Genomic DNA, 17380 nt, shown 5'->3' with positions numbered 1-17380 from the left:
AGGCATGTCACTGGATGCGTCATGTTACTCTTGGTAAACACATTACTCAACTACTTCCCACAAAAATATCAGACATTCACCTATTTCTAACTATCTAACATATTTCAACTTTTTTTTTTTTTTTTTTACAGTACTGGTACTGTGAGCACAGTAAACTCCTCCGACCATCCAACAAAGAAGGCTTCCCAAGGTTTATGAAATGGAACCTTGGCAAAATGTACTCCAAGTGGAAATACATCAGCCTCGCTCACTTTGAAAAGGTATTCAAACTCTTCTATACTATCCTAGCACAAATCTATTCAACACTCCTTTCATATTCATTGTCGTACAAATCATATTATGAAACTGTGAAAATTTTCAGTTTCAAAGCACACACTTCTTTAACATCACTCATGTTATGAAACTGTAACATTTTTCAGTTTCAAAAAACATATTTCGACACTTAACCCACATTACTCACAGTACAACTCATCTTATGAAACTGACCAAATTTACAGTATTACTGATATATGCCACATTGTTCCAATGCAGGTTAACCAAAGTGCTTTAACCCCAACTGAACAAGAAATACAGTTATTGCATATCAATCAAAGCACATCAACAGACTATTCAGCAAAGAAACAAGACCACAAAAAGGACAATAAGCAAAAAAAGAAAACAAAAGCAACAAAAAAAAGAACACTTCTAGACAGTGATAAGGATGACTTTCTCGAAGAAGAACATCATTCAGAATCAGAATCACAATCAGAAAAAGAAGCACAACAAAAAAAAAAGAAAAGAAAGCAAAAACCACAACAAGAACCACAAAGTGATGAACAAGAAGAAAAGAGTGATGATGAAAAAAATCAAGTGACTGATGAAGAAAAAACTAATGAAGAAGAAACTGAAGAAGAAGAAGAAACTGAAACTGAAGAAGAAGAAGAAGAAGAAGAAGAAGAAGAAGAAGAAGAAGAAGAAGAATACCTTGATCAAGAAGAAGACCAACAACAAGAACAAGAAGAACAACAAACAAACCAACACGAAGAAGTCAATGAACAAGAACTGACAAACCAACAAGAAGAACTGCAAGAGAAATCTGACATACTTCATGCACAAGGTAAACTATTGTCTAATACTAAAGCATACTGCAAAATTTCATTAAACTAACCAAAACACAATCCAACATTTTTATAGGTCATGACCAACCACAAACACCAACCAAAGAGGACGACAAGGACAAGCTCATATCAGCCCTGAGAGCACAAATGCAAGAAATGGAACAAAAATTCATGGCTGAATTGCATAAAAAAGAAGATCAATTGAAGGAAATGTCCACCAAAAAAACTGGCAGTCCCCAACAAAGATCCATGGTCAAGAGAATCAAACAAAAATCAAGAAAACAAGCACATCACCCAGATTTTGAATACCAACCAATGACCAAACCCAAAGAAGATGCAACAAACAAGACACAAACTGCTGCTGATGTACCCAAACCAACACAGGGTACCAATGAAGAAAAACAGAAGAAGAATGACAACAAAAAAGAGGGTGCTCATGAAGCAAAACAACAGCAGAAAGAAAAGATGCAAGAACATATTGGCCAAGAGAAACCAGTTGCTGCTGAAACAAACCCAAAAGAGCATGCCAATCAAAAGAAGACAAATCTTCAAGTATTGGAAAGTGATGATGATTTCCAGGAAGAATCAATCCCAAACAAGCCACTCACCATTTCATGCCGCAAAACAAACAAGGTTTGGCATAGCCTATCCAAAAAAGACCAAGACCAAATTCAACTCATCAACAACACACAATCAACTGCTTGTGTCTGGTCTGGCAGCGAAGATGAAAACTGCGTATACTTTTCAGATATATGCAGATTGACCAACAGGGAACCCTTATATGGGAATGTAGGTCTCCAACTGCACAATTTTACAGTTTCTGTACATATTCAATAACCTATTCCACAAACCTAACACATTCTCATATATAACATGTTTCAGGTCATTGATGCCTTCTCAGAAAAGCAATTGGCACTCCAACCAACCATTGAAGAATTTGAGAAAAACGATCTAGTCTTTGCAAGCAATCCATACGCAGGAAGATCTTACGTTTTCTCAACACTCATCAATGTAAGCAAAACTTAACATACCTTATAACTGCAAAATTTTCTACTTTATCAACATGTATTACTACATAGTTTTATGACATATTTCAAACATATATATGACTTACAGACTCCACTACAAAACCAAGATCAAGCACTGAGAGAAAAACTGATGGACAGCCATTTTCCAGAAGCAATGAAAAACAGATATATCCATTTCCCAATCAACCACGACAACCATTGGACAATTGTGGTCTTTGACAATGCTGATGGAATATGGAGACACTATGACTCTTTGAGACCAGCAAAACATTGCCATAACAAGCACTTTGAAATTGCAAAGCAAATTGTAAGTTAAAATAAAATTTCATACTTAGTTCCATCCCTTTACAAAAATCTCAACTCATCACTATAACTAACAAAAACACCCACTAACTATTTTGTAGCAACAACATCAACTGAGATGGAATAAAGCATTACTTAGCAAACAGGGAAACATGTTTTCATCTCAAGAGTGCGAGACAGAAATTGCATCAATTGAGGAATGCCCACAACAAACCCCACACTCGTAAGATACAAAATCCATAAACTAATCTTCCAATATGCTAATTTTTGCAGTTTCACCTAACTAATTAACTTCATCTCAAACATTGCAGGAATGATTGTGCAATTGCCGTCTGCAATGTTATCAACCAATATCTCAACTGGCAACCTGTGCAGAAAAAACTTCGTCCAACTGAGTGGGTCAAATTTTGAGCACAAATCATCAATCAATTCCTCAATGATGAGAACCGATCTTGGAAACTCGAGCACTACCAAATGTTGACAAAACATACCAAACCATAGAAACAATGAACAAACTTCTTAACAATACAAATATTCAAGGGAACATATCTTTGAACCTTTTTTTATTTTTTTTTATTTTTCTTTTTTAACATGTGACAAGTACTTTATATACTTTTGGGAATGATCTTTTTCTGGTTATCATGGTTATGGTGAAAATGATTGATGTTGTTGTTGCTCTTCTTATTATTATTATTATTATTGTGGTTCTTCTTTTGATTGTTTGTCTACCTGTTTGTGGTTGCATATATTTTCATACAGTAAAGGTTGATTCTAATAATTCTTCAAACTGCAAAATTTTTCAGTTTCATCAGCTTGTTTCTAATAATTTTTAAAACTGCAAAATTATGCGGTTTCATCAGGTTGTTTCTAATAATTCTTAAAATTGCAAAATTATACAGTTTTATCGCTATGAAATATGAACTGCGTTTCCATATTATACTGTTTCAATAAGAAATTTTCAACAACCTTCTCTGCATTCCATAAAAATAAAAAACAAAACCAGACTATTAGAAAACAACTTCAATAAGTAAAAAACACATCAACAAACAAAAAACAATTCAACCAACTTTATTCATTACTTCCATAATACCAAGTATCACATTTTTTATTATCATAATTCCTCAAATTCAAATACAAATCCAAAAGAATAGATTGCGGCCTCAAATAGCAGCCTTGCACGTCTTCTTATTGTGATTCCCATATTTCAAGCACCTCCCACACTTGATTTGCTTCACATTCTCACCCCTTGAAGGTATCCTCTTCTTCTTGTTCCGCCCGGGCTGCTTCTTCGTTATAGGAGGTTTGATAACCGAACTACTGGCACCATCAAAGTCAAATCTCTCACTTGAAGGCACTGGATAAACAGATTCCTTGTATGACTCTCTAAAACAATCTACATGAAAAAAAGGATCAATGAAACCATACACATCTCTACCACTACTACGCAAAGCATGCACAGCATGACAACAAGGAAAACCATTCAATTGCCATTCATGGCAAGAACAAGTTTGTCTACCAATATCAACATAAAAAGAAATAGAAGAATGAACCTCAAGCACAGTATCACTCGCAACAATCACATCCCAAGACTTAGCTAGCTCCAAAGAGTCCACCAACTTCTTTTCCATAACTGGACACAATTTCGTAGTCCATCTTCTAGATTCAGCTCTTCTATCCGACAATTGAGTCATGATTTGAACCCTAATCATATCAACCATACAAGTAATAGGCAACTCACGGGCCCCACCAATCCAATTATTATAAGACTCGGCAGCATTAGATGACATCTCACCATATCGTTTCCCTCTAAAAAATGCATTGGCCCACTTATCATTTTGCAAACCATCCAACATACTATCAACTCTACCATTCCCAGCAATACGCCTCAATTTCTCCATATAATGTTGGAAAGAAGCAACCGTTGGCGCATAAGCACATTTAACTAATATTTTCATCAAACACAGCTTATAGTTAGTACGAAGTCCCACCAATTTGTCAATCAAATTTCTCTTCAAATGATTCAAGCAATAAGCATGATGTGCATTGGGGAAAACCACTGAAAGAGCGTCTAGCAATCCATGTTGACGGTCCGACACAAAAGTCAATCTCCGGCCTGAACCAACAGCCTTCAACAACTGACTTAAGAACCACATCCAATTATCTTGATTTTCAGCGTCAACAATCGCAAAAGCCAAAGGAAACAAACCTGCAAACAAACCCACATGAAACTGCAAAAATTAGCAGACTCACAATACAATAACACACTGACAAACTAAACCAATACTAACTGCAAATAAATACATACCTTGATTACCATCCTTTGATGTTGCTGCAAGCAAATGCCCCTTGTAACGCCCCTTCAAAAATGTACCATCAACAAACAACAACGGACGACAAAATTGAAAGCCATACAAACATCCATGAAATGCCACAAACAACCTCCGAAAACACCCACTATTTTCATCCACATCTAATTCAAACACACTTCCCGGATTCGTTCTCATAGCCGTCTCAAGGTACCATCGAAGCTGGTCAAAAGAAGTTGCAAAATCACCAAACAACCCACCTCTTGCCTTATCAACTCCTAACCATGCAACCCGATAAGAAACATCTATACCATATTGCTTCTTCAACTTTTTTTTAACTTCAATAGGACGAGTCAACGGATTATCACTAATATCATTTTGCACAATATCAGACACAAGTCTAGAACCAACCATTTTGCTACAAGATCTACGAGCAACAACCCCACAAGTATGCACATTATCCAACTTCATTATAAAAAAAACACCAGAATCCATCAACACCCTTCCATGCACAAACCATTTACAACCCGTAGACGACTTCATCATACATTCAGTGGTTACTCTTGTTGCATCATTCTTCAAATAATTCACTGCAAAACCACACTGAACCGCATACTTAGCCAATGCAATGCGGAACCCCGACACTCCGCCTTCAAATTCTTGACCAACACTATGTATAATCCCCTTCCAACTAGCAGACAACAAAACTCTCTCTGGTTCTGGATAAAAACTACGCAACAAACCACCAACATCATCACAATCATTCACAAAAGAACTCTCACAAGTTACAGAATCAATCCTACAAGAATTACCATCATCAACCTCCACAACTCTCTTATCCCCCACAATAACATCAACAACATGACAACCACTACCACCTACCATTGACAGCATATTCCCCAAATCATCATCACATTCAACAATACAATTAGAATATCCAGGAACAGAGAAAAACAAACAAAAGTTACCAACACTCAACTCCTTGAACTTCGCACATATTTTCTCAACAACTTCATCATAACTACATCCGTCACTAATCTTAATAGCAGCACAACAATTACTGTATTTGCACATTAACATGAAACACCGCTCCATACTACAAAATCAGAAACCAACAAACAATTGTTCACAGATTCCAAACTGCAAAATTATGCAGTTACAACATATCAATAACAACAGTACACAATTTACAATTCCAAAACTGCAAAATTATACACTTACGACATATGAATATCAAAACACCAGAATTCACAATTCCAAAATACAACTTCAAAACACATTACACTATACGACAAACAAAATCAACAAAATCAAAATCAAACAAACAAAATTCGCCAAACACAAACCACATATCACGCAAATTTGCTTATATATATATACATACATATATGTCGACAAAATACAAACCACATACACACACAGACATATATATATATATATACATATATATGTATATCTATGTATCGACAGATACATACATACACATACATATATCTATCACCAGAGAGAGAGAGAGAGAGAGAGAGAGAGAGAGAGAACGTACGAAGATATCGCCTGTACACAGAGATTCAAATCGCACAACCAGATCCACCTCACAGCACAATGAGATCGACCACACAGCACAATGAGATCGCCACAACAAAGAGAAATCGAGATCGCGGAGACGAAGATTTGATTTCCTTTTTTTCAACGAAGCAAAAATTTGATTTCTCACGTACATATAGATCTCAAAACAAAGGGTAACACAGTCATTTAAAAATACGAAAATAAAAAACGGGACCTTTGGGTATAAAACTAAAAAAACTGTGGACCTATTAAACTATTAAAAATAAATTGGGATTAGAAGGGAAATAGATCTCCTACATAGGACTACATGGTAATTTTCCCTAAAAACAAATAAAAAAAATTAGCCCAAGGCCCTATCGATATTTGTTTGATAAATATATATAAAAGCCCCACTTAAAACTTCGCTTAGAACCCTACAGACTTCAAGACCGACCACGGTTGGAAACTCGGTAGTGCCGTGGCCACTGCCATGGCATCATTAACTCTGAAATACCGAATTATGTAGATACTAATGACTGAAAAGCAAATACACAATAACAGGAATGCCACAAGCAACAGCCTTTGTGAGAAAACCTTACATTGAGTTGTTCTGGCTGTAACAGTAGGGTCCTTGCCTTCCTCCATTGGCCATACCCGAGATTGCATCTTTCACAACAAAACCAAATCAAAATCTACCTTATGGGTATTTTGTTTTCTACCATTCCAATTCCAATAAAACCCTTTCCACACACAACAATTTCGAATTCCAAAACTTCTCAAAATTTGCGACTTTTCCTCCAATGCAGCGAACCCAGATTCCCAAATAGCATCTTAGGGCACTCTAAACAGTGAAGTTGGTTTGAATTTTTCTAGGGTTCAAATTATGTTGAGCCCCGGTTTGGCATTCTCACTTGGGCTAAATAAGCATATAAGGACAAAAGAGAGCTACAAAATCACAAAATGCCAAAAAAGTTGAGTTGAGATGCAAAATTATCAAAATGACCCATATACAAACAAAAAGTCAAAAAAGCATTATTCCAAAGTGGAGGGTAATTTTGTCATTCCAATGTCAAAAAGTCAAAAAAGCCAAACAAGAAAACCAGACAATTAAAAAAGTCCTACGCTACAAAAATCAAAAAAAACTAAAAAGTTAACTAAAAAAAGTCATTATCAAACGATCTCGAGTAAGCCTTCTTAGCATAAGAAAAACTTTGGGATCTAATATTACTCTATTTTTCAAAGCAGAGAAACAAATAGCAACCTTTAGCACACCTGAAATACAGATCATGGGCATGAGATTCAAAGACCAACTTTTTTTTTTGAAATAGAAACAAGATTTCGATAAAGCAAAGAGATAAGCGTATCATGAGTTGATGAAGACAACTTTACTCGAGTCTTGTTCTTCGGCAGAGTAACTTTGCTTTGAGCGAATAGTTTAGCTTTTTTTTGGTATATAAAGACTGGCCATGGTCGAAAGTGAGAAATTTTAGGGCAGCTGAGAGGGTGAAAAACCATAGAATAGTAGATAAACAACCCACGAGAGTGGGAGAAGAGATATCTATGGGAATCTGTTTGCTGGGTCCCTGAAAAATGTAATTGATATCAAGAAGAGCATTGACCAAAAAGAAAAATGTTGATAGTTCAAATTTGTGTAATTTGAATAGTTCGAATATATTAAAATGATATCGTTTTACTTTTAAAATAACGTCGTTTTGAGATATTTGAATCATGAAAATTGGAGTTACCAAACATTGTTGGACCAAAAATTAGATTCATATTCAATAATCAAGATATTAAAAGTAAAGTTTTTTTATATCTTATTTAACTGTCAATCAATCATATTAATTACATATTATTAAATTTAGAAAATAAATTTCAAATGTAAACTGATATATTATTTTTCTATCAAGAACTGCTAACTTTTATCAATTATATAACATATAATTTCATCATAAATTACTATAATAAAATATTTAAAATTTTATAATTAATATTACAACAATTTATGATTATACACGACACCAACCCAATACAATACACAGCACAACTCGATATTCCACGCGAATAGATATGGGTTACCTTGTCCGACAATTCCTCTCTCAGAAAATATCCAATAGGTTGTACCTACTACGTTGTCGTGTATCCTACTTAGGGATTTTTGGAATTAATTTTTTCAATTTTTTATAAAAAAATATATATAAAATAGAGAGACAATGCGATCTAAATAAATGTATTTATTTAGTGCATTCCTAAATAATCCCTTAATAATAATAAAATATATGATCATTTTATTGGTTATTTATATGGAAATTGCCTAAACTATTGAATAGATTATGCAAAAATAATATACAAAATATATATTTTGCTTAATTAGTGTATTTCAACAATATTCTTTATTTTAGCTAACAATAATGTTTGGTAGTCAGAATTTTCATGGCTTGAATGACTCGAATATCTCAAAACGACGTCGTTTTGATACATTTGAGCTACCAAATATTTTTCTTTAACTAATCAATCAAATTAACTTAATTAGGTTTTTTAAACTATCATATACATAAAAAAAAAAAAAAACCACATCTATTTATGATACATTGCATATACATTTAGTGTTGACATGGTTATTGATGTAACATTTAAAAATATTTATTTTTTAAAAATATGTTATTAAATTATTTTTTTAAATAAAAATTTTGATAAGAAACAGAAACAAAAATAAAAAAATAAAAAAAAGATAACCATACACGTGATCAATAGATTGGAGCAGAGAAGCAACACAGAAGAGCTGGGGATTTAAATAGTGATGGAAGACCCTTCTATTTGTGGCATGGTACACATCAATTTTTAATTTATCATATACTCAATTGTATAAGATCTATTTTCTCTATCATATTATTCTGAATAAATTTAAGAATATAAATTATAAATATCTAACCTCACTCATTAAAATGGCTAATATAACATTACTCACACACCTTATGCCAAGCCAATACAACACACCATTCTTCACAACCAAAAAAAAAAAAAAAACTCAATTCACGATTCACGCCAACAGATACGGGTTGAACTGATCAAACAATTCTCTCTCAGAAAATTATCCAGTAGGTTGTACCTTCCGTTAAAAGCTCATTTGATAACATTGTAAGATTGGTAGAGAGGGAGAGAAAAAGGAAGAGACTGAAATGAAGGATTTTGTATATTCAATGTATGTTGTTGTTTGTCTATGTTTACAAGAGAATTAGGTCTCTCTATTTATAGAGAGGAGAAAGATACAATGGAGTACGAAGACATAAGGTAATATATTACAATAATATCAAAGTGTAATCTAAAGCTTTGCTGGTAGTGGGTGTTGGCCGCCTTTACACCTTTGCTGGTTCCTAATGCACATGTACATTACAGCTCCTAATGCACATGTACAGCTACTAATGCATTATGAAAGTATAAAGTATATTATATGTTAACAGTCCCCCGCAAACTCAAGGAGGGTAGACATCGACCAAGTTGAGTTGGAAACAAGATCACGGAAGCGCCCAGGAGGATGAGCCTTGGTGAAAATATCAGCAGGTTGATCGGTAGAAGAAATAGGGAGAAGATGAACAGTACCACGTGTAACATGCTGTCGAATGAAATGACAATCAATCTCAATATGCTTGGTGCGATCATGAAAAACATAATTGTGAGCAATCTGAATGGCACTCTGATTGTCACAATAAAGTGAGGTAGCGCCAGAAGAGGAAACACCCATATCAGTGAGGAGCCAGCGAAGCCAGAGAAGTTCCTGAGTAGTATCAGCAAGAGCTCGGTATTCAGCTTCGGTGCTAGAACGGGCAGTAAGGGATTGTTTCTTGTTACGCCAAGTAAGAAGAGAATCCCCTAAGAAGAAACAGAATCCCGTGGTGGAGCGTCGATTCGTAGGATCCCCAGCCCAATCAGCATCAGAAAAGGCACGCAGTTCAAGAGAGGAGGAAGCAGAGTAGTGAAGGCCATGGAACAGGGTGCCTTTGATGTAGCGAAGGATGTGGAGGAGAGCAGTATAGTGGGGAGTGCGAGGAGCCGACATGTACTGACTAACAATGTGAACAGCATAGGCAATGTCAGGACGAGTCACTGTGAGATAGACAAGACTACCGACGAGCTGGCGATAAAGAGTCGCATCAGGGAGGAGAGCCCCATCGAGAGGAGTGAGACGAATCTGAGGATCAACTGGAGTAGATGTAGTTTTGCAATCAGTAAGACCAGCACGAGCCAGAAGATCGGATGCATATTTGGCCTGAGATAAATAAGAGCCAGTAGAATCATGAGAGACTTCAAGGCCTAAAAAGTAGTTAACAGTACCAAGGTCCTTCATCTCAAACTGACGGTGGAGAAAACGTTTGAGGTGGAGAATACCAACTGCATCATTACCAGTGATAATCATATCATCCACATACAGAAGGAGAAGAGTGGTACCATGAGGAGTAGTCCGTAGAAAGAGATTAGAGTCATAGGAGCTAGAGGTGAACCCGAAGTCATGAATGGTAGAACTGAACTTAGCAAACCAAGCGCGGGGTGCTTGCTTGAGGCCATAGAGGGCACGCTGTAGTTTGAAAACCTTATGAGGGGGAAAAGTAGACTCAGGTGGAGGTTGCATGTAGACCTCCTCAAGAAGGTTACCATTGAGAAAGGCATTTTTGACATCCATTTGAAAGAGTGTCCAGTGGCGAGCAGCAGCAACAGCCAGTAAACTGCGAACAGAGGTAAGCCGAGCAACAGGGGAGAAGGTTTCCTCATAATCAATTCCATATTCCTGGTTGAAACCCTTGGCAACAAGACGAGCTTTGTAGCGTTCAATAGAGACATCAGAATGAGTCTTGATTTTGTAAACCCATTTGCAGCCAATCGCAGTTTTGCCAGGAGGAAGATCAACAAGATCCCAAGTATGAGTTTTGTCCAAAGCTTGAAGTTCATCATCCATAGCTTGCTGCCAAAGAGGATTAGTACAAGCCTCACGATAGGAGGTAGGTTCATAAGTAGAAAAGGCAGCAGACCCAACAATATAATCACGAAGGTGGATAGGAGGTTGAGTTACCCGGTGTGGTCGACCCGAAGGAGGATCGGTGGGAGGAAGAGCAGGTGGAGAAGAAGGTGGTGCAAGGAGAGGTGGACCTTCAGGGAGAGCAGTCTGATCGGGAGTAGGAGTGAGCAAGGGCGTCTCAATGAAGGAGGAACCTGTATCAAAATCATCAGAGAAGAGATCGATGGAAGGATTAGTAAACAGTACATTAGTGGAAAGTGCAGGTAAGTGAAAGGAGGATAGCGAGGAAAACATTTGGTGCTCCCAAAAAATGACATGGCGGGAGATACGAAGACGTTTGGAGAGAGGGTCCCAACAGCGAAAACCTTTATGTTCAATTCCATACCCAAGAAAGCAACAAAGACGAGAACGAGGTTCAAGCTTGGTGCGTTCATGAGATTGAAGGAGAACAAAGCAAGTAGAACCAAAAACCCGAAGATTAGTATAGGGAGGGGGAGTGCCATGCAAACGTTCAAAGGGAGTTTGATTATGGATGACAGGGGAAGGAGCACAATTGATAGTGTAGACAGCAGTGAGGGCAGCTTCCCCCCAAAAGCTTTCAGGGCAGGAAGAAGAGAGAAGGAGAGCGCGAGTAGTGTCAAGAATATGCCTATGTTTCCGTTCAGCATGACCATTTTGCTGGGACGTGCCAGCACAGGAACGATGAGGCAGTGTACCATGACTCTGAAGAAAGGAAAGGAAATCTGAATCCCGATATTCCATAGCATTGTCAGAGCGAAAAAGTTTGATGGTTTTTGAAAATTGGGTGTGGACCATTTGGGCAAATCGATAATAAAGAGTTTTGAGTTCAGACCGAGTTTTCATGAGAAAAATCCAAGTAAACCGTGAAAAATCATCAATAAAAACAACAAAATAACGAGATCCCCCCATAGTAGTAGTAGGGGAAGGTCCCCAAATATCCGAATGTATAAGATCAAAAGGTGCATAGGAAACGGAAGTACTTTTATTGAATGATAAAGCAGGTTGTTTGGCAAGTTGACAAGGTATACAATCGAAAGTATCTGGAATGACATGACCCAATTGTCCACTAGAAACCAAAGACTTTAAGCGATTAATAGAAATATGTCCTAAGCGACAATGCCAAAGATGAAAAGGAGATAATGAGGAAGCAGATGCAGGAGCAGCGATCTGAGGAGAGTTAGGAACATGAAGATGAATGAGCTCATAGAGACGTCCGTGCTTACGGCCGATCCCAATAGTCTGCCTCGTCTGAGGGTCCTGCACCAAACAATGAGTAACAGAAAAGGTGACAGTTAGACCAAGTTCACATAATTGACCAATAGATATGAGGTTTAAAGTGAGAGCAGGGATATGATAAACTTGAGATAAAGTTAAAGAAGATGTGGAAACAGTACCAATATGACGGACAGTCATGAGAGAACCATCAGCAGTTTGAATTGAGGGAATATGAGGAGAGGAAGAGATGGAAGAAAATATAGTTGAACTGGAGGTCATATGATTACAACAGGCAGAGTCAAAATACCAAGAAGAGTTACCTGGAATTACAGACAGAGCAGTTGGAGGAGGTGTACCAGAAGGGGAGAGAAGGTGTTTGAATATAGCCTCGACATCCGTTGGAGAAAAGAGAGGGGTAGACGGAGCAGGAGACTCAGAAAATCCCTCAGCGGCAGCAGCAGCAGTGGTAGTGTGAGGAGACTGATGCCCAGAATGAGACTGATTCCTGGAACGATGAAAGCTCCCCCGAGGAGAACCACCGCGAGAAGGGTGGCTGTTGGAGGATGAGCGGGATGGATTGCGAAAACAATCCTGTTGCAGATGACCAGGACTGAGTTTGTTGCAGTAGCGGCAGGTTTGGACCGGGCAATTGACCAGGAGATGTGTTGAAGTAAGGCCCCGATTCTGACAATAGAGGCAGGCAGTGGTCCGCTGGGGGAATGATGGCCGGTACGAGGGAGTGGCAAGAACAGAGTCCACATGATGAGTTTGGAGAGTACCAAGACGAGTCTCTTCTGATAGCAACTCAGAAATAGCTTGTTCCAGAGTGGGCAAGGGATGGCGATGAAGAAGAGAGGCACGTACGGGCTCAAAAGATGAAGTGAGAGCCATGAGAAAGTGCACCAACCTTTGTTGATTACGATAAGCAGTGAATAAAACAGCATCTTCGCGGTGAGGCCAAGTCGGTTCGGAAAGAGCAAGCTGGTCCCAAATGGAGTGCATTTGAGAAAGGAAGTCATTGATGGACTGACTAGATTCTTGGCGCATCTGATGAAGTTGGTTCTGAAGTTGATATTGATGCGCAAGACCAGTAGTCTGGTATCGGTCTTTCAAGAAATCCTAGATGTCTTTGGCAGGAGTAGTGACAGAGTCAAGCTGAAAGCGACCAAACTGAAGACTGATAGAGGTAACAGAAGTATTGCGAAACCAGGTAATGATTTGGTAATTCTTACTGTCCCAGTCCTCAAGGCGATCTTCATATGTAGGAGTAGCAGGAGAAATAGTGGTTTCAGCAGTGTCTTTGACCGGTTGGGTCATGTCCTCGGTGATAATTCGCCAGAGCTTTTTTCCTTTGAGGAAGGAAGACATGGCTTGAGCCCATAGAACATAGTTGGAATCATTCAAAATAACGGAAATGGGATGGGAGGCATCATGACGATCCATAATAACAGTTGAGTAGGGCTAAATTGATGGTGATAGACCTGTAGGAGCAAAATTAGGTAAAACAGAGTGTACCAGTGAGTCCGGAAGGTCGAAAATAGCTAGGAAAGGTGGGTTGTGTAGAGATGATGTCAGCGGCGCACGTTAGCAGAGAGGGCGTGCGGCGTAGATTAGCAGAATGGCGCACGCAGGTGCACAATAGCGGAACGGCGCATGTGCGGCTCACGGTAGACGAACGGCGCACGCGGGTGCACGGTAGCAGGCGCGGCGCACGAAAGGGCAGGGTGGAAGGCGCGTGAGGGCGCGTGTGAGCGTGGCAACGGAAGCAGAGACGCGTCGAGCAAAAAAGCGGCGCGTGAGAGCGCGTGACGGCGTTTCTGGTGATGGGCTTGGTGCCGTTGGAATCGTAAGGAGATTCCGAGCTCTTTGGTGTAGTTCCACTGTGTACGGGACTAAGCACCAAAATTGAAGGATGCCAGAGTTGTATTTCTGTGCTCTGATACCATGTAAGATTGGTAGAGAGGGAGAGAAAAAGGAAGAGACTGAAATGAAGGATTTTGTATATTCAATGTATGTTGTTGTTTGTCTATGTTTACAAGAGAATTAGGTCTCTCTATTTATAGAGAGGAGAAAGATACAATGGAGTACGAAGACATAAGGTAATATATTACAATAATATCAAAGTGTAATCTAAAGCTTTGCTGGTAGTGGGTGTTGGCCGCCTTTACACCTTTGCTGGTTCCTAATGCACATGTACAGCTCCTAATGCACATGTACATTACAGCTCCTAATGCACATGTACAGCTACTAATGCATTATGAAAGTATAAAGTATATTATATGTTAACAAACATAATAAATAAATTATTTCATTTGGAATGTTGGTTCATTTTTTTAATTTTTTTGATTATTTTAGTTTTCGACTAAAATTTTGAGATGGATCTTTTGACTTTTTTAACTTTTGTGAGAAAAAAATATAATTATTATAATTTGGATGTGATAACTTTTAAACTGGGGCTAAAAAGCCTATTTTATTTTTTTGTGACCAAAATAGCCCAAACCTAATCCAAACCCATATGCCGAACGAGTACTTATTAGTTTATTGACTTATTTAGATCATATTATTTCTCTAGTTTTTTTTTAATATTTTTTTGTAATAAATAAAAAAGTCAACTTATAAGTCATATTCAAAACAATCTTTAGTAATGTGTCTTACTTAGATTTTAACTTTAGAAAAGTTATTTTGAATTGTTTGATTAAACTTATTTCAAACAATTTTTAATTCTAACAACTTGTTTTAATTCAAAAAAAAATTGATTCTAAGAAGTTGTTCACCCCTACTTTTGATTATCAATTTATGGGCATGTTAATTTATGATCATACCCTTAATTTTTTTTACTTTTTACTTTTTGAAAATCGAAAAAAGGGCCCAAATGGACTATAAATTATTTTTAAGGGGGACTTATGAATAGGTCCTAATAGATAGACTTATTGTTCGATAAACTCTATGATAATTGATGAAATTTTTTTTTATCAAATATTATTAAAAAATGTCATTAATTGTTAATTTTCAACGACAGTTTGAAAATTCCATCTCAAAAAATGTCACTAATTATAACTTTTAGCGACAGTTTAAAAAAAATTCATAAAAAAAATTATTAATTTTTAACTTTTGTCGACAAGTTGAAAAATTCGTTACAAAAAAGTCACTAATTGTAAGTATTAGCTACAATTTATAAAAACTGTGACAAAAATCACTAATTGCCAATTGTTAGCGACATATACAAAAAATCATCACAAAAAATTATTTTTAGTGACAATTTTACTAGAACTTATTTTCAATAGGACTTTATAGGAATTCAACTATTAAGATCAATTGACAGTTTATCCTATTTTTTTATGGATAATGTGGACTAGTAGTGAATAATAAAAAATAAAAGTAATTAAATTTACAATTAATAAAAATTAATTCAATTTACAATTAATAGGGATAAAAAAGACATTTACACATCAAAAAATTATTTCACAATTTATTTACCAAATACTACTTAACAATTTAAATATATAATTCAATAACTGTACCAAACAAATTAATAATTTTTAATTAAAATTATAATTTATAATTCATTAAGCTATAACTTATTTTAACAACTGCACCACATACTTTCTAAAGTAAGAGCCAAGTGAGTCATGCAATGACCTGCTTGGTTACTTTGCCTTTTCACATGAATGAAAACCTAATTCTGAAATACAAGGTTCAACTTCACATTCTCGATCACAATATCCATGTGAGAATAATCTCCATCAGATGATAATTTTACTTAAAATATAAAAGAAAAAACAAAAATAAATTGTTACATATATCTCTATAATAATAATATAAAAAAAGCCTATTTTAATTGATTGTTGTTATTTGAAAAAAAAAAAAATACTGAACTATATGGTGCTGCTATTCAAATTTGTGGGGGGCATTCACGAATTTGACATTGATAATTTGATTTATTTATTTTTTTAAAAAAATTATATAAATAATTAATAAAAAATTAAATGAGTATAATAATCGTAATCATATGATTTCAACATATTTATTCTAAAAAAAGTAAATTACAAATATAATTTTAAAAATAAATTATCTATTTTATTGAAGACAAATATTAACTCTTTTTGAGAAAATTTATTTTTCTTGTGTGAGGAATGCATAATTGTTTAACAACATTGTCCATTGCTTACAATAAAACTAACTACAAGGGCTGGTAGGTCCCGGCCACCCCCCAAAAAAACATATATATATATATATATATATATCAAAGTTGTACAAAATTTTGATTCTTTGTAATATACTTAGTTTGAAGTTTAGGTAAATTTAATTAGAACTTTTTATAATAAGAAAATAATAAAATTTTGATATTTCTTAATCGCACATGAATATTATATTTTAGTACTACAAATAATATAAGTTTTAGACTAAAAAAAAAAAATACCTGAACAACAAGTATCAAATAGTAACAAATAAATTATAAGAACTCTATACGCTAATTAGACTTTTGAAATTGTTCCGTAATGAAATAATATATATCGAAATTTTTTGTAAATAATATATAAGATTCATAATTCAGCTCCCTTGAATCAATTTTCTGGTTCCACCCCTATATAGAAGGTACAAAAAATGGTATCTCTAAAAATGCATTGATGTTCATCAAAAATCCAAGTCCTCAAAGAAAATTTGAGGTATCATAAATTTTTTTTTATCAAATTTTGAGTTAAATTTAAGGAGCATTTGACCACAAGTCTTATTTTATGAAAATACTGGTTAAGTTGTACTTGAGACCTTTTAAGGCTGCAAGTCTCATTAATTTTAAAAATTTATACTTATTTATCTCAAGGAACACCTGATTATTGGGTCATCTGTCCTATC

At 36.0% G+C, this 17380-nt stretch overlaps 2 protein-coding genes across 2 annotated transcripts; one reads left to right on the top strand and one right to left on the bottom strand.

Moving 5' to 3' along the window:
• The first annotated feature begins 525 nt into the window (after window positions 1-525).
• Window positions 526-2441, top strand: LOC114259589 (uncharacterized). Its single transcript, XM_082900354.1, has 4 exons — window positions 526-1096; window positions 1174-1886; window positions 1980-2108; window positions 2214-2441. The coding sequence occupies exons 1-4, from the start codon at window positions 526-528 to the stop codon at window positions 2439-2441; spliced, it is 1641 nt and encodes a 546-aa protein (XP_082756480.1).
• Window positions 2442-3477: 1036 nt separating this feature from the next.
• Window positions 3478-13573, bottom strand: LOC145805251 (uncharacterized). Its single transcript, XM_082900352.1, has 7 exons — window positions 13434-13573; window positions 12847-13079; window positions 12575-12669; window positions 12340-12478; window positions 6722-6815; window positions 4734-5830; window positions 3478-4634 (listed from the first exon to the last, which is right to left on the bottom strand). The coding sequence occupies exons 1-7, from the start codon at window positions 13571-13573 to the stop codon at window positions 3589-3591; spliced, it is 2844 nt and encodes a 947-aa protein (XP_082756478.1). The 3' UTR covers window positions 3478-3588.
• Window positions 13574-17380: the final 3807 nt, after the last annotated feature.

The sequence above is a fragment of the Camellia sinensis genome, chromosome 13 (assembly GCF_055761805.1).
Source record: "Camellia sinensis isolate YWXY chromosome 13, ASM5576180v1, whole genome shotgun sequence".
NCBI lineage: Eukaryota > Viridiplantae > Streptophyta > Magnoliopsida > Ericales > Theaceae > Camellia > Camellia sinensis.
Note: the sequence above shows the minus strand (reverse complement) of the source record. Positions and strands in the feature narration are given on the sequence as shown.

Bases quoted from the DNA above. Each gene is read 5' to 3' on its own strand.
- LOC114259589 (XM_082900354.1), top strand. From the start codon at position 526: ATGCAGGTTAACCAAAGTGCTTTAACCCCAACTGAACAAGAAATACAG. The intron at 1,097-1,173 runs GTAAACTATTGT...ACATTTTTATAG, and splicing joins TGACATACTTCATGCACAAG to GTCATGACCAACCACAAACA. The intron at 2,109-2,213 runs GTAAGCAAAACT...TATGACTTACAG, and splicing joins TTTTCTCAACACTCATCAAT to ACTCCACTACAAAACCAAGA.
- LOC145805251 (XM_082900352.1), bottom strand. From the start codon at position 13,573: ATGCGCCAAGAATCTAGTCAGTCCATCAATGACTTCCTTTCTCAAATG. The intron at 12,670-12,846 runs GTAACTCTTCTT...CTTTATCTCAAG, and splicing joins TGCTCTGTCTGTAATTCCAG to TTTATCATATCCCTGCTCTC. The intron at 4,635-4,733 runs GTATGTATTTAT...GTTTGTTTGCAG, and splicing joins ATCAAAGGATGGTAATCAAG to GTTTGTTTCCTTTGGCTTTT.